At 33.5% G+C, this 21,086-nt stretch overlaps 3 protein-coding genes across 4 annotated transcripts in view; all 3 read right to left on the bottom strand.

Annotated features, from left to right (window-relative positions):
• Ak2 (Adenylate kinase 2) overlaps window positions 1–21,086 on the bottom strand; it is a 177,488-nt gene that overhangs the window by 54,135 nt on the left and 102,267 nt on the right. The gene's annotated exons all lie outside the window — the stretch shown is intronic.
• Window positions 573–13,943, bottom strand: arg (arginase). Its single transcript, XM_071585470.1, has 7 exons — window positions 13,908–13,943; window positions 6,999–7,071; window positions 4,534–4,637; window positions 3,024–3,298; window positions 2,834–2,890; window positions 2,541–2,722; window positions 573–1,073 (listed from the first exon to the last, which is right to left on the bottom strand). Exons 2-7 carry the CDS (start codon window positions 7,000–7,002, stop codon window positions 874–876), a joined length of 822 nt encoding a protein of 273 aa, XP_071441571.1. The 5' UTR covers window positions 7,003–7,071; window positions 13,908–13,943; the 3' UTR covers window positions 573–873.
• Window positions 12,919–21,086, bottom strand: part of Mpi (mannose phosphate isomerase) — a 24,572-nt gene continuing 16,404 nt past the window's right edge. The window contains exons 6-8 of one of the 2 annotated variants that reach the window (XM_071585468.1): window positions 20,543–20,710; window positions 15,407–15,606; window positions 12,919–14,149 (exon numbers count right to left, since the gene is read on the bottom strand). In XM_071585468.1, the coding sequence (XP_071441569.1) occupies window positions 13,952–14,149; window positions 15,407–15,606; window positions 20,543–20,710 (566 nt within the window). In that variant the 3' untranslated portion in view covers window positions 12,919–13,951. The remainder of the gene's footprint in view (window positions 14,150–15,406; window positions 15,607–20,542; window positions 20,711–21,086) is intronic. The other variant, XM_071585469.1, reaches the window with a different exon arrangement.

Here is a 21,086-nt window from a genome sequence, read left to right as displayed (position 1 = left end):
GTTAAGTCAGGCGAAATGATCACTGTGTAAGGTGTGAGTGGCATATCTTGGGTTTAGTTTGGGAGTAACTGAGGAATCTTAGGTGGAGGGAGTAAGTGGTTTTTTTATGCTAGGACTTATGGAAGATGATAGAAAAATACAATAATAACCTTAGAAGCTGACCCTTGAGATGGATTTGTTTCATGTGTGGGGAAAATGTTAGCTCTTACCAAGCAGATTAATTTGTAACTACCTAGAACAGAGAGAACTTAAAGTTAAAAAGGTCAATGGACAAAGACTAAATCATCAATTGTTCCATTATAATTACTTCTTAGTTAAGGTAGCAAACCATAAGAAACATTGTTATGTTAATGAATTTTTCTATCCCACCCTGAGGAGGAGTGAGTAACTCTGATCAGATTTTAGTATCCCACAGTTTTAGTTCAAAAACTTTACTCGAAACTGTTAAGTTAGCATTAGTGTGTGTATAATGATAACTCAATTATTCAAAAAATCTATGGATGTTTTTGCCTAAATTATGACTGAAGGCCCTGGTGACATTTTATGAATGAGAACCATCCTTAACAAAATAATAAAAGTTTTATGGTTAAGTAAAAGAGTTTAAAAAATCTCAAGAATTATGGTGCAGGGTACAAAGGACAAAAATCCATACGTTAGTGATGCTTCTCATAGAGCAATCAAGTTAATGCTTATTTTGTTACATAATTTATTGTGAAAGTACTTCTAATTTCCTAATACATAATAATAAATGATCACATTGACGTCCAGCGGTTTGAGATAAATGCAACAATGCACATAAGGGTTAAGATTTGAAGTAGAGCTACATTAGTTTTTCTCGGTCAACACAAATTCATTGACATTCTTTACATGTGTTCATGGCATAGCTGAGCCTTTTCTGCTATGGCCAAAAGCTGCTTTGATCAAATGTTTTGCAGCTTCAAGTGTTTTCCTAACATCTTCCTTTGACCCTATGTTGGGGTTCACTTCTACCAGATCTAAAGCGCTTAATGTATTCGTACTGTGAATTATCTCAAGCAGACTAATTCCTTCACGTAGAGTCAGCCCACCTCTAACTGAAATAATAATAATATTTAGTGTTAACTTCAAATTTTTAATTTAAACTAAAAAATTATTTGGATAATATAAATTGTACATTAATACGATTTCACATTTTCTTACACAACCTTTAAGTTAAATAAAATTTAAAAAAATTATATTACACCCTATTCTTAATGATTACAAAGCAATGACTCACAAATATGAAGTACACATATGCGTTTAGGAAAATATCATATGTTGTAAAATATTCTCCTATGAATTGAATTGCAATGAAAAATATTTTATTGACAATTCTATACATTTTTTATAAATGGTAACTGTTATTTGTCTTTCACACCATGTTCCATACACAGAGTTTTTGCTAATATTGTGATGATTTGGGTGGCATGGTAAAAGGCCAAAGAATAGTGTTGAATGGCTGGAGGGTCCTAGGAACATAATGCCTTCAGGCAATCCTATCTTAAGCTCAAATATGAGTTTTTGTCAACTAGATATTAATGGAGAAGCTAAATGATAACTCTGGGAAAAGAACTGCCCTATCACACCTCAAATGTGTGCATTTCACATGCTTAGTCTAGGGTGAACTCTACTCTCGCTAATTAAAACCAACCTTTGAGTTGATAACTGTGGTTTTGAAAGCTAAGGTGTGCAATTTAAATGTGAGAATTCCATTGCTTCTTTATTCATAATTACCTATCTAATTTAAAAATTTTCTTCTGTCATTCATGGCTATCATTCATTTATTTGTAAATAATGCAATTCTAATTACTGCTGGTACTATTCATTTAATGCCATCGGTTAAGACACCTCCTGATTTAGTGAAGTCTTTTCAGGGTTTTAGCTGTCATCATTTCAATGACTGACTACATCTTCGTCCTTGGGCATTGATGGAGTTTGTCATCGAAAAATCAGTTGCTGAAACCCTGCCCGGGTGGAAAACCCTCAAAGACTTCCTCTCCATCATGCTCCATGAAAATGCCAAATCTGAAATACGTCTCCTCATCATCTAAGCTTTTTATTCCATATTACATTGGAGAGAAATGTGAAGGAATATTTGAAGACCTGTGTCAGAATTTTGGAGCCTCTGGTAAAAATACCCCTGATTCCTCCACTATTATATCAAAAAATTGCACTCAGGTTACAGATTAAGGAGAAGAGGATAAATGTAAGGAATTTCATTTAAAGGAGCTAACAAATTCTATGCGGGCTTCAGAGAAAAACTGACTTGGGGACTCCACTGCCAAATTATGATTAGGTACTTCACATGAAGTGGAGATTTTCAAAATATGCATTTTCCACAAAATATCCACGCATGCAGAAATGTGCTAACTAAATCATAGATGTATATTTTTATTTCATACTTTCTCTTGTTAATCAAAAATAATGAGGAATGTTTATGAGTATTTATAGGGGAGGATAAAATCTGTCATATATTAGTTAAAAATAAGGTTTCTGTATTGGACTCTTCTCAACTACTTTACCTGCTGTACCAGTGCTGGGAGCTTCTAAGGAATCTAAGCTGTCAATGTCATAACTGACATGAAGTGACCTCCTTTTATTTGGGTTAATGGCTTCCAAGGCCCTCTCTGTTATTTCAACTATACCATATTTTTCAATATCATGCATTCCAAATGCGGAAATTCCAAACTGTTCAATTATTTTCCTGAAAAAATAGTTATTTGGAGAATTAATGCAAAATTAGAATGATCAATGCATAAGGTAACTATTACCAATTTGGAAAATTACAATATCATGGTCAAGACTCAAAATATACCTTTCATGATGGTCTACTGAACGAAGTCCAATGTATGCCAGATTTCTCAATGAGATCCTGATGGAAGAGAAAATTGTACCTAGATATGATTTTCTACTTTTTGGAATATGTTGGGCACTAGATCACGTTTAACCTAGATCATAAGCAATTAGTATATTGGAATACGTTTGTGAAAACATAAATAATAGACCTGGGTTTTTGCCAGTCCATGCCTGGTAGATGTGGCCATAAGTCGGACAATTCTCTGGTTAGTATTGCCATGGGCATGCCATGAATATTACCACTTGGTGAAGATGCATAAGTGTTTAAATCTGCATGGGCATCAACCCATAAGACAGCAATATCATCATCTGAATCCAAAGCAGTTACATGACCATCTATTGAGCCAATGACAATGGAGTGGTCTCCACCCAATGTGAGGCATTTGCGGCCATCCTTGATGATGCTTTGCACCTTTTTTGATACCTATAAAATGAATGTGCATGAAATGGTATGATAACAACTTGAAATTTAAAAACATCAAGACAAAAAGAGTTCAGAATTGTTTAGCTATGTAAGCCCAAAATCCAGTAAAATTAGTGTAATTAGTATATGTTCGCATGTAAAAAATTATTTATCAATTCTTTTTTGATCGGGTAAATCCAAAAAAAGGCTGAGAAAGTGGGTGAAGGAAGAGATAGTGGGATGCTGAAACCTTTGATAGAAGGCAGAATGTTGGACAAGCAGTGCAGAGGAAGGAAGAGAGTAGGCTTTTTAGACAGCATGAAGGAAGGCAGAAGAAATGAAGAAAGGTAACGTAGATCAAACAGGAATTCTCATAAAACATGGAGGTTAGTAGATATAAGGGACCATGCAAAACTTACCTCTAATAGGTAGAATTCTGTGAATGAAAGACTTGTTTATATAATGCCTTCTTACATCCGAAGTACAAAATGATTTTTCATAATAAATGACAATCTTTTTGTTTTAATTTTCTGAATACATAAAGTTTCAATTAATGCATTAATTGAAACTATTCAAAAGTGCCTATCTTTGAACTGGTTCTATAATTTTTCTATCATTCTTTTTTTAAAGTGCATTGACTGGAATGTTGCCATTACAATTTTGAAGAATGTGTTTTCAGTATATTGCTTGGTTATCTTGATTTCTTACTCTTTATTACTGCCTCATTAAGCTATAGGTTGGTTTCTTATTCTTCCACCCAACAGTTTTTTATTGTGCATTCTCAGTCAAAGCTGCTTCAATACATATTGATTTCATGGACATAGCTTAATTCTCTCACCTTTGTCCTTGGGTGTGTTTTATTCCCTATCTAAACCTTTGTGAATTTTTCCATCATTTACAAGAATCTATTTAGTTTTAAAAATATGTGTTTTCTTCGGCAATTATGTTATGACTTTACGTTACTTCAAGAATTTCTCTAATTACTTCAGTTTAGATAATATATCTTCTTGTCAATAAGCATATTGGGCTTGCATGATAAAATTTTTAACTCAATTCGAAGTTCTAATTTAATGATATGATGAAATTAATAGGAACTGCATGGGTCTTAGGAAGAATTCATTGGTTCAGAATTTTCTACATTGTACCTTGTAGAAAATTCTGAACCAATCTGTTGATTATTACTAATGGACTTCAATGTATAGTTACAGCAATTGTATTCCTTCAATATTTTCCTGGGGCTTGAAAAATGTTCATACCTCTTTGGTGCATGCAGCAATTTCTCCAAGGTTTTTCATATTTTTAATGTCTTCAATCTGTAAATTTTCATAAGTAATATTCCCATAATCGTTGACTTCACAACCTAAATGAAAAAAGAATCTTTATAAGTCTCAGTCTGTAGGACATTTACAAATATTAAGAACATAACTAGCTTTCTTAGAGATTTTTTAATCAAGAAAATGCAATGGTTTTAGAGGACAAGGGAAAAAGAGGTGTGCTAATCTGAGTTGCCATGTTTAGTTAGATCTAAACCCAGAATTGTAGATTGCAGAGATAAAATACACCAGGGTTGACAAACTTACGTGCATGGGCCCAGAAAGTAAGGGAAATAAGTTTTAAACAAATGCCATGCAAGAAATGCCTTCTAATAAGAGAAAAAAAATGAGGAATACAAAAATGGCTTTCTGTGCATTTATATTTAACATCAAGAATGTAAAAAAATTAGTGTTACAGCAGCACAATAAAAGAAATATGCAAGTACATATACCCTAGAATACAAGTCTGAAAAGCACCAAAATAAATGACAAAAAATGCACTGCATTCCATTCTCAATAAAGACTTCCACTATCATATATTGTAAATTTTCACTAGCTTTTATAGATGTCTCAGAATTGAAGGGTCAAAATCTATGTCAATTCTTTTTGTGTGTGCAGTCTTGTATGGCTTCAGTATTGATGATATTAAATTTAATGAATGTCGTCTAACATTGGGCTATACTTGATTTCATTTAAGCAAGCAATTAGAAAGCTATTCTTTCAGCAGAAAAATATGTTCATATGTATATACTATTCCAAAATACATCAGTAATTTAAGGATTCAATGTATAATTTGACTCTTTCGTTTTTCTATTTATTTAATGCTATTATATTTAGTATGGTCCAATAATATACCATAATAATAGTGCCATTATCCAATTATAAGTGACTAAAATCCAAAATATCCTGTCAATACCTAACCCAGAGTTGTGAATGGCTATATGACTGCTATGTACTAATTACTCCCTTTCAAGATCACAAACAGAGTTGGTTAAAAAAACCTGAGAAGTAAGCAGAACATGTATTGTGAAAGGACATGTTACATAACACTTTCATTTGGTATACTAATATGTTACCAATATTAATCTTCTCTCTCCTATTTTGTGAGAATTAGGGCCATGTATATGCGGCCAATTAATGATATTCATAATGAAGTAGGTACATGTGTTTATATGTACCATTTCAAAAGACAGAAATCCATATTTTCATACCATAGTAATAGATTTCAATAAGTTTTCCACATTATCCAGAATATCTTCCCACCCACCATACTTACCTCCCCATACATTAGAAACATAGTAAAATGAGGTGACTGGGCGTTTTGAACAGTGATTTCACTACCACAAGTAAATGGGTTCCGCATGCGGGGAATACCAAATATAAGCAAACCTAAGTAATGCAAATATTACCCAAAAGTTTTTCATGAAGAAACAGAATATTTTTTAAACAATAAAGCTCAGTGGTCAAAAGGACCCTACTCTACACAATGACTTAGACCACAGAATATTTTTCCTCATAACATTTTTTTCAAATGATGGCTAATGTAATGCAACATTAATTTCTCCATCATTTGTCCTTCACATAAGGAGAGATCATAAAAAATAGATCCCAAACAATGTTTTTGGCACTTTAATGTAAATTTTTAAAAATGTCTCACTAAACTCGCTACACATCATAGAAAACCAGCTATCCTTTTCAAATGTATGCCAATCATTTTAGTTTCAAAGCAATTTGATTCATTAATAAAACAGTAGCATCTTCAATGTCCGGGAGGACAAAGTGAGTGTTTTTTATATTTTTGTGTTCCCTTATGCAAGAAACTTCTGTGGTATCACTCTCTTACATGGATATCACTTAACCCAAAAGCATCCTCTCTTTTATTGGTCGAAAACCATATTAAAACAAAATCACCAGCATTCAAGAGTTCTGTCGCCTCTACTTTGTATCTCTTCTGCTCTAGATGATGAGGCTAACTTGAAATTAACACCAACCACAGCAGCTGGTGTATGTGACTCAATGAATTGCACAGCAACCATTTCAAAAGGCAAGCCTAGTCTGCCAGCAATATATATTGACAATATTCAAAGGGTGGAAATAAATAGAAATGCTCTGAGCATGTGAGAAATTTTTCTGTCAAGTTTCAATTTTCAGAGCAGTATGTGTGTGGCCAAAGTCATTAAATCTTATGGCGTGTATGTATTTCAATTGCTAAGAAAGTTGTATTCATTATTCATGTAATTTCTTTGTAATCTGTTTTTTTGGTCAAGTTTTCTTTTTCATCCTACATTTCATTGCATACAGAATTATTTTAAGCCCTATCTTTGAACTACTCTACCATTGCATATGTAGGTAATTATATAGCTATGAAATGGAAGTAGCTGTTTGGTAACAACCCATATATTGCTCACCCATATCTCTAAGATCCTCGATTATTCCACTGCTCCTAATGGAATCTGGCCCTTCATGAACCCCTGGTCTAGGCTGGAAAAATAATAATAAAGTCAAATGATCAGGCTACCTGATATATCATAAATGAAGGATGCAATGCATGTATTTAAAAAGTTCATGTTGATAATCCAATATTCTTTCAGGAGAAGAGTGCTAAAGGAATAGAAGGTTTCCTGTATTTTATGTATGGAATAAATGCAAGAATGCATATAAAAAATAGACACATCCACCTGCACATAATGAGAATTATTGTGATAATTCTTCTTTGAGCCATGAAAGACCCAAATAGTTTTTCTCATTTGATTTTATTTTTTAAAATGAATTGGAATAAAAATATACTAAAATTGAACTTGAATGTTACCATTATTTGGTGGAAAGAGAGTGAAACGCTGGTTAATCATAGAGTGGACCATTTTCCATAACTTTATTAAAATGACTGAACAATACGTAGGGCAAGTCCCATACTGTTTGTTAGTCTTATAATTGGTACATGATAATTTCTTGATATTTAATATATGATCTAATATCTTAATCATTTGTTACCTAAAAAGGTTTTTTTAGAGGAATTGGTAAGATATGTAATGGAGGTTAGAGTTCATAGATTCAAGGCTTGTATAGATACATTTAATTTCCATATAAATACATTTTGGTACACCCACTTCCCCAAAAAACATACAATTTATTCCTTTTTGCATCGGCATAAAAAAGAATGAGGCCTGTTTTCTGCCTAAGAATCTTGCAGGATGTCATACATGTTTTAAGATTACATGGATAGAACTTTAACTATAATTGACAAATGAATTAACAGCCGAGATGACTAGATGGCCAATTCTTGGACAAGTAATATAATTTTATCCTTCTATGTAAAGATTGTTTGTTAGGTAGCGGTTATAACCTTCATAACCCACTCTAAAGATTAATATACACAGTTGTCTAATGCTGCATGATTACAGTAGACACATATTTTCTATAATTTAAATGTTCATTATATTTTAAGGGTTTTATGAAGTGGCTTGACATTTCAATGAGCTTACCACAATTGCACCTAATGTAGGTATAGAAATACATATTTTGAAAATTCTCGAGAGACATAAATATTCTAACATCTGGTATTAAATTTGAGAAAGAAATCTATTTACAATTTAGATGTCTCTCACAAAGTTGAAGCAGGAAAGAAAGCAGAAAGGTTTGGTCGGTTTATCTACCGGTTAGTAGGAAAATTAATTGTTGTAAGCAGCCGATATTGAAAGACACAACGAAACTTACTTGGCCTTTTTCAAATGGCACTCCTAAGACACCAATTCTAGGAAATTCTTGCGTAACCATACTGGAAAACCGTCGAACTAAATTCCACGAGTAAGAGCGATACATTTTGCAATACGATAAAAAATTAGTTTTACACGGTAGTCGATGACGATGAACTGACTGCGAGAAATTCGGGGATGTTATTCTTGTCCACATATCTATCTCTCTTTATCTGAATAAGCTCCTGAGACAGGATTTTCTTTTCAAAGATTTAAACAGGCGTGATAAAAGAGTGCTCATTCTTGTGCTTAAAGGAATCAATTTTGTAACCTCAAATGATTCGCAGCCTAGTTTGTTTATTCCGCGCGCGCGCAAGATCACGCAAAGTTGTATTTGATAATAATGATATAAGAACTCGGAGGTTGGAAGCATCGTAGATAAGGGCGAACTTAAAGTATACAAGTAATTGAGCAAACATTAACGTTATAATATTTGTGCGAATTTCAATTGCGTACACGTGTTGGCATTGTTGACCGACAAACATTCAGATATTCTGAAGCATTATTACATTGCGGTATCTATTAGCTCATAATTACAGATAAAATTATCTTTCTATGAAGCTATTTTATAATATCAGTTTCTCTCCATGTGCGTAGATGTCTACAAAATGGACATAGGAAAAATATAGGATAGAAAAAAACACGGCATTCATTTTCCGTATTTCATTGAAGTAAGTAGGCTCATTTAGGTGTTTATGAATCACCTCGAATTATGAGGATAAATAACTTTGGGTAAATAATCATAAAGATCTGAAAATGTAGACGACGCGTCCTCAAACACCATTCGAAAAAGGGCGCTACATCTCTGCGCAACTGTTGTCCGGAAATTTTGAAAGCTTGTCTGAGTCGTAAACATAAAATCATTATGTGGTCTCGAGGACTTCGTATTTGGGAAGATAAGTAGCACAGAGATTTTTGACCGTCAATCGCTAAGTCAACACTGCTTTATATTTCAATGAAGTTGGAACATCATTTGCAAGCACCAGCTTACCTGTCTTTAGACGCCGTCAAATATTGCCCGGCTTACCTTTACGCGTTCGCGAACAAAATATTTAAGCTCGAGAGCTCAGTGTTTATGGTTTCCTTGAAAGGGAAATACGCGGACCAAATTTGACAGATAAATTCACTTGAGCAATCTAGTTCTGCCTCGTTTTTCGGGCTTATCATATGTATACACTTATAAAGACATAGTTACAGATAATTTCTTCTAAAATTTTTGTTAGCGTCAAACAGTATACTATATCTTACTTACTGCCTTGCACATATGTTTATGCAATTTCGATTTCAAAATAAAATAAATCATATTCAATAAAAAAGACAAAAAAAACAATCGAGAGAGCTTAATAAATTGATTAATTAGATGTTTCAACATTTACCAGCAAAAGTTGGGCATACATTGAATTCATTCATTGACATTACATACACAGTGTTACGTCATAACAACGTATTCAAAGCAAGGTTAGTTACATAATGTATTTTTTCCAATGACATATTTTTATGCTCCTTTTATTTCAAATGTCGTTCCTCTAACTTGTTTACATTAAAAATATTAATTCCTTATGCCTAACAGGGTTATTTTCACCTCTGTAACAGGTAAAAGTGATATAAATATTGAGATTCCTGCGGTGATTTACCTTTTTCAATATTCCTCTCCTTTTTATAGTGGTTTAAAAAACCCTTTAGGGCATAAGGAAATATTATTTAATATAGTCAGCCTAAAAAGAGGCCTTAAGAAAATCATTTATTGTCCACTGATTCCAAATGTCTAGGACATGTCTTAAGTGTGTGGCCTTCTGTATTTTTACAAGTAGAAAGCTCACTGCTGAGAATACTTATGCATATTATTCAGATGTAGTTTAAAAATGAAATTTATTTTTGTAAAGCTATTATTTTTATAAATTCAGTTGAATTGGCTTTTTTGTCTTCTTCCAAGTCTATTTAATTTTGAAACACGTGGCGATGTACATTTATGTGCATATAAATGGTTACTTTTTTTATGAAGTTTTTTTGACAAAAAATGGCAATGAAATAATATTTTGTGGACTACATTCAATATCCCTCAGCCATGTGAAGGACCATTCTCTATATCATGAAATACTACCATAAATACTAGACTGAAGTTGGTTCAGGGGAAGTTAATGGAGAAATATCAAGCTTTGATGACTTATTCCTTAGTGATTAGGCATCATACCTGTTAAGTTTTTTAAGAAAATTTGGTGGATCCATTAAAAGTGTATAATCTCAGAATGTAGTGGAGGGTTTGAATGCCAAGTGAAGGGGAAAGGGTAGGTGTGAGGAGTTTCAAAAGAAACAAAGAGAAATGAATACAAAATGTAAGACCACGATGAGTGAAGATGTAGAGGATCCATAGGTCATGAGGGAGAGGGAGCCAACCATGCCCTAACATACTAAAAATAAGTACCACTATACTTTACCTTTTAGGAGAAATTTCAAATTCCAGTTGTAGTTCAAACATATTTGGTGCTCAAGTGATCCTTAATGTTCTCAAGTGACAACTACAATTAATTTTTTATGACTCCTTATAGGACCTACTCATAGCTAATGCCTCTTGGTTTGGTGTAAATATTAGAAATTGTGACGGCTATCAAGAAAGTAACCTATGTGTCAACCTAGTGTGGTGGTGGGTAAGGCTAGAGCCACTATCTTGGTGTCTAAAAATCCCTACACTCAGTATGCATCCTGCTGTGGTGGTGTGCAGACTGTGTTTCTTCTACTTTGCTCCCTGCAAACTGTCAAAATGTGCACTGCAATAGGAAATCCCACCAGTTGTGAAGTGCCATTTGTTTATTAGGCTGGAAAAAAACCACAAGTCAATTGAAATTCATAGGCAACTTTGTGAAGTGCAGAGAGACAGAATAATGAGTGAAGGCAGAGTGAGGCAGAGGTGCATTCAGTTTAAAAATGGCCGCAATAATATTCACGACAAGGATCGCAGTGGTCGGCCTAGTTTTGTGACAGATGGCCATTGTATATCATGGACATTTGTCCGTTCACTTTTTAGCCAACAACATCGCTGACACACAACACTGTCACTCATTACTTAGTCGGTGCACAGCACAAATTTTCTGATGATGTCAGCAGCTTTGAAGTTTATTGCCAGTATAAACCTTATCACTAAATGGATTTTACATTTAGTGGGATTTCCAATTGCATTGTTCATTTTCACTCGCTACTGTAAACAAAGAAGTGGCACAGCCTTCCAAACACTGCAGCTTGAGGTTTACTGTCCTAGTGGGTGTTTCAATAAAGTAAACTTTCGCCTCCCTCAATACTTCGCTTGCTACATAAGTTACTTTCTGGACAGCCTTTGTGTTTTGAATGTAGTTTCATTGGAAACCTTCAGGAACATTGGAGGCCCACTTCTTAAGCTGCAGGCCAATTAAGAAAATCTTGCAGTAAAAACAATAAATACAGTGTAAAACTTGATGCATCACATTCTAATTGATTGAGTTGAACCATGATAAGTACTGAGAATTATTGGCCATTGGAAGGCTCTGTATGAGCAAACTATGAGGATTTTATATTTTAAAAACAGCCTGGAGTCAAGGTGTCTCAGGCTTAAACACAGTAAATGTGACACAAAATTACCTATACATACCATATTAGTCCATGAATATGAAGTTAAGTGTAGCACCAAGTATTTTGAAAGGAATGCTAGGAAAATATTTAAAAAAATAATTTTGCTGTTACACACCTCAATGGAATAGAAATGCTTAATTTATGAAATAAATATAATACCACCTCAAGGTTGGTGGATGATGACTAGGATACTCAACTCATTTCATGCATTTCCGTTCAAAACATTTCCTGGCTCAGTTACTTGAGTCTGGTGTCTCATAATTTTTTGTGGATCATTACTCATTGCCTGCATTGCCACTAGAGTCACCAAAGTAGCCCAATTATAGCTCAGTTTATGCCATGGCCCATGTGAGCCAAGACTTATAGCAAATAAAAACTGACCTTAGAACTTAATGGAACATTTTTCACGTATCAAACTCCCAATTCAAATGTCAAAATCCTGACTTTTTCCTGAATCTCAGTCCTTTCCCCCATACCTTTGAAGAAAATGAGTAATTCCTGATTTGTCCTAATTTTCCCAACAGAGTGGCCACTCTGATGTACTTACAGATAGCCTGTTTCATGTGCTTCACCCCAAATTTGTATTTTCATAATTAATTATACAAGCTCTTTTTCTAATTTTATCTTTTAGCATTTGATGAAGAGAAAAAGAGTTGCAAAAATGAATGGACATAGCTCAGAGGCATTTGTGAAATTTTGGAGGTCTAATCATATTGGGTCTAAGGAGTCAAGGAAATGTGAGGCGTTTTAATTTAGACAATCTATCAATGCATTGTTTAGTAGGTCTCCAAATAAAACTGGGAGGCTCCCTTCTAACTCCAAGCAATCATACTTTTAGAAGGGTGTTCACAGTGCTTGGGAAGTCCTCACTTAAATCAAAATCAATGAATACTGCAGCAAAATTGAAAACATCTTAATTGCAACAATGAAAAATATTAATATATTTTATTTTCACTTTTATACCAACAACATTCTAAAGTATAAAATAAAAAAAACATTAAAAAGTGCCTGTATAACTTATTATCCATATTATAAATAGATTTACAATCAGTTAAACAACAAAATTATTTTGATGCATATTTGAACGACCAAAAAGCAACAAAACTGCAAAATAGAAAACAGAATCTCTGGGAAAATTAAAAGTGAATATAATTAGAGGAAAAAATCATCTATTCAAAACAAAATAAACTCAATAATCCAATGACACCATGATCTAATACTTCCAACTACCTTTATCTAACAAGATATATCATGAAAGGCTATCAGCAAGAAACAATATAAAGTATAATAGGAAACTGGACACTTTTGAGCATTTACAGATATGCAAGACAGGTGGACATTATTCCAGGAGAAAAGAGTTCTAGTGATTTTGTACCAAAAGATATCAGAAGGCTTTGAAAAGTCCAGTAATAAATCTGGTATGAAGTACCAGTAAAAGCAAAGCATATGATGGCATTTTTAAGTTGGGTGTCCATTCCAGGAGCAATTATTACTGCTTTACATGAATGGAGACTATGTTAGAACTTCTTCCATCACCGATATACAAATAAAGAGTTTTTGAGGATTTCCTCTTAAATTGTATTTAAAAGGAAATTCTAAAACAAAGAAAATATCCACTTGACCCCAAAACAAATTCCTCCATACTTCATGTTAAAATGCTGTAGTGTGCTTTTTATTTTACAGAACTAATCTTCATATTGGTTCCATTTAAATGAGCAAGACTTTTGACATATATTTTGAATATTTGTCAATAATGAATTAATGATTGTACATTATGGATGCAAAATAAAAAAAAATCCTGTACTAGGTGAACAATAAATATAAATTTTTTGATACTGAGCTGAATTTTTACACATATTTGCACATTTCCGATAAAATAATGAGTTATGGAGATACTTTTTACTATTCAAAAACACAAAAGTCCATCAAAACCAAGAATTGTAAAGGACAACCTTGAATACGTACTTAACAACAGCCTAATGTTCCTTTGTTAAAAAACGGACTTGTTTTCATGCATTGCTAAACGCCTGGAACATCAGGAGACCTTTTTCATCAGTCACTTCCATATCTAATGACTTATTAGCTTCAAGGAACAAAATAGAACCTCTTTTGTAGACTACTGAATCAGCTATGAATCGACCCTGAATGACAATGCATATGGATGCACTTTCCTTGGGCTTCAACTTGTACTTGGAACTTTTTTTCATCTGTAATGGAAAAGTATTTACGAGTAACAGTGATGGTCAACAATAAAAATATTAAATATAACATGCTAGGAACTTATGAGGATGTGAAAAATTTAAGGAGATCATTGATCAAAAAGGATATTTGGAAGGTGACTTTGTAATGACACCTACTCTCACTATGCATCCTCTTTAAACTTTAAGCAGAAAAACCCATAATTTAAATTTCCATAGGAAGTGCTGAATTTTATGAGTCAATGCCCACAGGCTAAGTCTTCGGGGTAGCCAATAATTTTTAATACAATTTCCAAAAGGTTAAGAACACTGGGTTTTGAGAGAACAACTTAATACAGTCACCAAGTGAATATTACTGCAGAGGAAGATGAAGTTTTGTCCTTTTCATGAATTTGGTATTTTGAATTAAAAGTTTTACCTCCCTAGATAATGAAACTCTTTGTTAATATCTAATTAGCATGTGTGTTTGCTAGTCTTTGAGATCCCAGATTAGGATAATGGCTGCTTTACTAAAATGAGCTTGCCAGTCTGAGTTGCCGTGTTTCATTACAGATCTAACTTCCTGAACCACCACTTTGGCATTAATGCAATGGATCATTTGTGACTACACAATGCAGATTCTTGATTCTCTGTGCTAGTGGATGCTAGGTGAAACACCAATAATTGGAAACTATGGATAACCAAAGTACATGGAAAGCATGCTCATGATTTAAATGGATATAAACGGAGAGTCATTTTTCATTCCACTTGATTAATTAAAGTTTATCAGTGATGGAAAGTAACATTTTTTTTTTTGCTTTTCAGTAATTTTCATAAAGGTGGAATTGAAGTGTTCCAGAACAGAACTACCATCTATTGAACAGCAGTATATATTCCTCAGAGAGCTAAACCAATCACATAGCCAGGAACAAACAAATGAATGGCAAAGAACGAATATTGACGAAGGATTGCTGAGACATCGATTTATATCTCGAGCATGTTTTCCACATATTTTGGTTATCCATAAATGATGTTCCGATTAAAATAATGCAGTCTAGATAGTTGATGATTTGTGTTGCATAGTAAAGCTATATATTTGCTCTCACCTTAAAGGAGAATGTGGCATTCTGAGGGCTAGTGAATGTGAGGGAAACAATAATTGGATAGTACAGATGGTGCTAAAATGTTTAAATTATATCATTAAATATAACATTTTATTTTGCAAAAATACCAACTTTTAAGGAAGATCATTAAATGGACAACACGTATATGAATTGGCACACTCACCTCTATCTTGGCCACTGCAAAGTCTTCAATGGGTGGTGCAAACACACTTGTGTGCTCATCTAACTGTCTTACATCAGTGAATTTCACTGAGCCTCCACAACTATAGATGAGCATCTCACAGAGTGTTTCGACATCCCGAAACTTGGGAGTTAATCCAGCTCTTACGACATTATCCGAACATGCCATGCATTCAATACAGTCTAAAAAATATAATGAAATAAACAAGTAATAGAATTTTTGTTTTACAGTGAAGCACTCATGATAAAAAGTAGTAGATTTGAAAGGTGTCGTGCAGGGACAGAATAAATTGGTTATTAATGGGAAATTTTCATCAATCCAGAAACAGATCATCAGAGAAGTCATCTGCGAGTGAGGTAATGTGAACTGAGTGAAATATTATGCTTTTGTTTTCTTGATGGAAGCAGTTTTTTGAAAATCATTTGAAAATAACACCATATCTGTTTAGTGCTGATCATAGTTTTATGGAATTTCATTTTAATAATATACTTTATTCATGTTGATAATAGATACAACCATATTAAATGTTGCAAAGATAAAAAGTACACCATATAAACACAAAAAAATTCTTTAATCTGATGAAGGTTAAAATAAAAAAAATCAACAATTAAATCAAGCAGCTTTGGAAGTAACCAGGTTCACACCCCATTCTAGAAACTTGGGATAAAATCTATTTCAGCTGAGTGGGCAATCAGTTATACGGACGAATTTTCAAAATTTTGCAAACCCCAGTGGTAGTGGGATACTGTCTCTGTCTGCCAACCCAGAGGCCGCAGGTTTGATTCCCACCAAGGTGGGTTTTTCTCCACCTATGGCTTGGGTTTTTTAATTGTCTTTGTTGTTATTTTCAAATTTAAAAATCTAATGAAAAGACCGAAAAATGGCTATTTTTGAATTAATGATGCATAAATAAATAAAATGAGTTGTAAGTTAAGTTCCATCTACAATATCTAGTATTCAAGTTTGAACTATTCCTAATGGCATACCAGGGATATCAGATCTTAATGGGTAAGTTTCTAGATTAACTTTTACATGAACCAGAGCCTTAAAGACATAAATTAAATGCACACATGACTCCATACCTAATAAAAAGAGGCTTGCAATGGAATGAAAAATTCTCTTTTGTAGTTTCAACATTTGTTTAACATGAAGGAAATTACCAAATAAATCAACACCATTTTTCAAGAGACATTGAAAGAAGGCAAGGTAAAATTGTAAACAATATTCATTTGGAATGAGAAATTTGATCTTTCTTAACATTAAAAACAACTTTACACAGCTTTTTACAGCTCTGACTGATGTGGCTCTCCCAGTTAAGTTTTGTATCAATATAAATTCCCAGTAAATTAGCAGTTTTAATTTGTTATTTTTGCTTTAAGGCTGCATACAATACGCTGATTTTTTCAACATTTAAATGAAAATGATTAATACAAAGAAGTATATGCAGATATAATAAACCTTCCTCTAAGAAAAGTTTCAATTTAAAATTTTCAACATGAGGCCATTTTTATTTCCATTTCTTGCATCTGATTGTATAAAACATTGGATGACATTGGCAGACATTTCTATGCATAATTAAGTTATAAAAAATAAAAATACATTAAAAATTTTTTTCCCACAACCTCCATGCAACAATTCCCTTGATTTTACATATTTTGTTCTGTGGTCATCAATAAACAAATATATATTAGGTTTCACATTTGAGGTGCAATTTTATATAGGGCATAAGGGTCTGCTGCATAAAACAGATTAAATATGTGTACAAAGAAATTTATGGTACAATAACAAAAAGGGAATTATAAAATGTCATATCATAATTAATTAAAAAAAATTATGGCAGAGGGTAAACTCATTAACTTGGGGCTGAATTCTTACCCGTCCACCCATATCTACAACTCCAGGAGTACCAAACAGCATCCAACCACACATTGTTTCCAATTTAAAAAAATTTTTAACTATACATTCAAGGCTATTATTACTCTCAAAGAATACAAAGAAAAAAAAACATCAGAAGATAAAATCTGATATTAATCTGGTGGAGGCATTCATATTCTGTTTATAGGTAGGGTAGGATTAGTAACAGGAGATAAAATGGAGGTGGTAATTCAGTTGCTGATTTGAGATAGAGAAATTATTTTCATTGGTTTTTTACCATTTAAGGTGTTTGCATAGACAAGACAATGATAATTTCCTTTGCCTCCTAAAAAACACAACCTAACATCCAACACTACAGTACACTGTTCTTCAATTCCGCACACATTCTACTTTTCTTCATTCCATCCCACATGCCTACTTGATTTCATTTGCCTAATGTTCTCACCTCTATTACTGTCTCCAACTGCCAAATTCCAAAGAAACTGCGGGAGATGCCGCAACAGTGACTTTTAACGGAATCATTCATCTAATTTTTAATCTAAAAACTATTGTCTCCTCACTCAGAAACAAATCCAGTACTGGCCCAGATGAAATTCCTGGTAAAGTTGTTCATCATTGTTTTGAAGCCATAAAAGCACCCCTTTTATTTTTAATTAATGAATCTTTGATACAAGGGATTTTCCCATCCCAATTAAAAGAATCAAAAGTAGTGCCCATTTATAAAAACCATGGCTGTGTAAATGATTTGAATAACTACAGACCAATAGCCGTCCAAAATACATTTGCTAAAATATTCGAAAAAGCCATGTATATGCAAATAGCATCTTATCTCGAAAAAAACTTCCTACTTTCAAATTCTCAGCATGGATTTAGATCTGAAAGGTCTACCACAACTGCCATATGTCAGGCAATCGACAGCATACTTAATTCATTAGATGCTAAACGCAAAACTCTTGGAATGTTTTTTGACTTGTCAAAGGCTTTTGATAATGTAAACCACAATAGACTACTAATTAAACTCAATAGAATAGGAATTAGAGGAAGTCCTTTAAACTGGTTGAAGTCCTATATTCATAATCGCACTCAAAAAGTAGTGTTATCAGTTGATGGGTCAAAATATTCATCCGAAGCATACCAAGTTAACAAAGGTGTTCCACAAGGCTCAACCCTTGGGCCACTCCTCTTTCTGATTTACATCAATGACCTACCTAACTGCTTACCAAATAATGATGGAATAATACCAGTGTTGTACGCTGACGACACTAATGTAATAATATCAACACAAACATATCCCAGCCTTGTGGATAAATCTAAGTCTGTCACACTTGCAATAAACAAGTGGTGTACAGACAACCTTCTAGACTTAAATGTAAATAAAAGTAAAATAGTAAACTTTACACGCAATAAGAACGTGTCAGATGATCTGCTGGTAAAAATCAATGACCTATCAATTGAGCGTGTGACAGAATGCAAATTCCTAGGTATTTCTCTATGTGCAAATATTTCTTGGGATACTCATGTAAAAGCCCTTCAACACAAGCTCAGTTCAACTTGCTACTTATTAAGACACCTGTATGAAACTACAAGTAAAACTGTACTACTCAATTTGTACTATGGGGAAATTTATTCAAATATAACCTACAGTATAATATTATGGGGATCAGCTGCTATTTCTCAAACCATCTTTAAAATGCAAAAGAAAGCTATTAGAATCATCACCAGGAAACCTCACAATGCTCCATCAAGGCCTATTTTCCGTGAATTAAATTTGCTACCACTCCCATGCATCTACATTATGTTTTTAATTCTATATATAAAAAATAACATCGGCAACCATTCTCTTAACTCTGCCTATCATCATCATTACACCAGAGGCAGGAATGACTTCCATTATGGAAATATAAGAACTAAAGCATTGAAATTAGGACCCAATGAAATGGGCATCAGATTATTTAACAAACTACCCAAAAGTATCAAGGATACACAGGGAACTGCTGCATTCAGGCATAAATTAAAAAGATATCTACAGCGCCATATGTATTACTCGGTTGATGAATATCTCAACAATATTCCCAACCAGTAAGTTCATACTTTTAGTTCTAGCAATGGTCATGGTCTGTTTCATGTTTGTGATCAATGATTTTTCTGAATTTGATATTGTATGTGCATGTTACAGCCGATGTTCATGGGTTTGTACCAAACACTTATGTAACTATGAGCATCTATTCTTTTATGTATCTTAACTGAGCCTATGTCTTTGCTCCTCATTTGACGTGCCTTATATCATGTACATACTCCACCCACCTGGTATTTTTGTATTGTGATCTCTGGGCAAATAAAAAGTAATAATAATAATAATTAATATGCATTTCAATGCAACAATTTCAGAGTGTAAAAATCATTGGTCAAGGCGAATGATTTTTACGCTTTGGAATTGTTGCATTGAAATCCAACTGCCAATCAAAATGCTCTGCATCCATCTTTTATGCTTCCTTTGTATTTCTCAAAACAATCCTTTCTCCTCCCCCACCATGTCTAGCACTTCCTTATTTGTTATCCTTTCGGCCACTTCACCTTCTCCATATCCACATTTCAAAAGCCTCCAATCCATGCCTATCATCCGGCTTTATGACCATGTTACCATGCAGTACCAAAAAAACACTTTTTTTGGGGGTGGGGACTAACAGTCATCTGATGAAATCTTCCAGCCAAATTCCTCTCTCATTAATGCTACAAATTAGCCCATAAAAACTCTTCCTCCTATATTTTCCTAAACCCTTAATTAGTTCTGTGGGTATGTTATCTATCCCCACAGCCATATCTGATTTCAATAACCTTAAGGTCCTTCCTCTCTTGCAATCAAGTATGCCTAGTCATAAGCCACCACCATCTACATCATATTCTCTTTCTACTAATAAGTTTTCTAGCTTAATATTTTTATCATATAATTCCAATTCTTTCCATTTCTTTTGAATCTGTCCTAGTTCAATTAATAATTTTCCTAATGCTTGCTTGACAGTGTGCAAAGATTTTCCCTTATTACTTCTTGACAGTGCTTTCAACTTCACATAAAGTTCACATATTTCACCTTTCTTTTGTAAACTCGACATATTTTTGCACCATGTCTTCCATCAAACTTCTTTTTCTCAATTAATTTCCCAGCTCTAAATGGGCAATACAATACATATTTTTCCAATTTACCATAATTATATAAATAATGGAAATAAAATGACTGAAACTAACCTCCAAAAATATATGCATGGGGTACATTTGGTCCCAGGAAAACTGCTTCTCCAGGAAGAAGCTCTATGTAGTTAAGAAAATAAATCACAAAGCATCCGACATCACCTGGAAACTGGGAGTGAAGTCGTTCAAATAATGAAGCCAAGTTCTTCGTACGTAAATCTTGATCTAGAAGGCAAATTACAAATAAACAAGTCACTTTCAGTTATCTAATGGTAACAATTTCTTTAAATGAAGTATGAGCAATTTTTGCCACAAGAGTTTTTAAAAACCAGTATAACAGGCATTTTGTAACTGAATGGGACTGATATTGTAGAATTTTGCTATGTAGTGTTATTTTTATTGATGACTGCTCCATAGCATTGCCAATCAAATGCAATAATTCATCCCTGCACTGCTTCCTTGCTCAATGGCAGACCTAGACATCTTTTATCACCCTCACTGAGCTCTGAGCTCACTGTCAGTTTGCCCCACCATTAGAGAATGGATTTTTGCCATGACAAATATAACAAAATTTATAATATTCCATGCACAAAGAATATAA

This window comes from Hetaerina americana, unplaced genomic scaffold (assembly GCF_022747635.1).
Source record: "Hetaerina americana unplaced genomic scaffold, ioHetAmer1.1.p SCAF_2, whole genome shotgun sequence".
NCBI lineage: Eukaryota > Metazoa > Arthropoda > Insecta > Odonata > Calopterygidae > Hetaerina > Hetaerina americana.
Note: the sequence above shows the minus strand (reverse complement) of the source record. Positions and strands in the feature narration are given on the sequence as shown.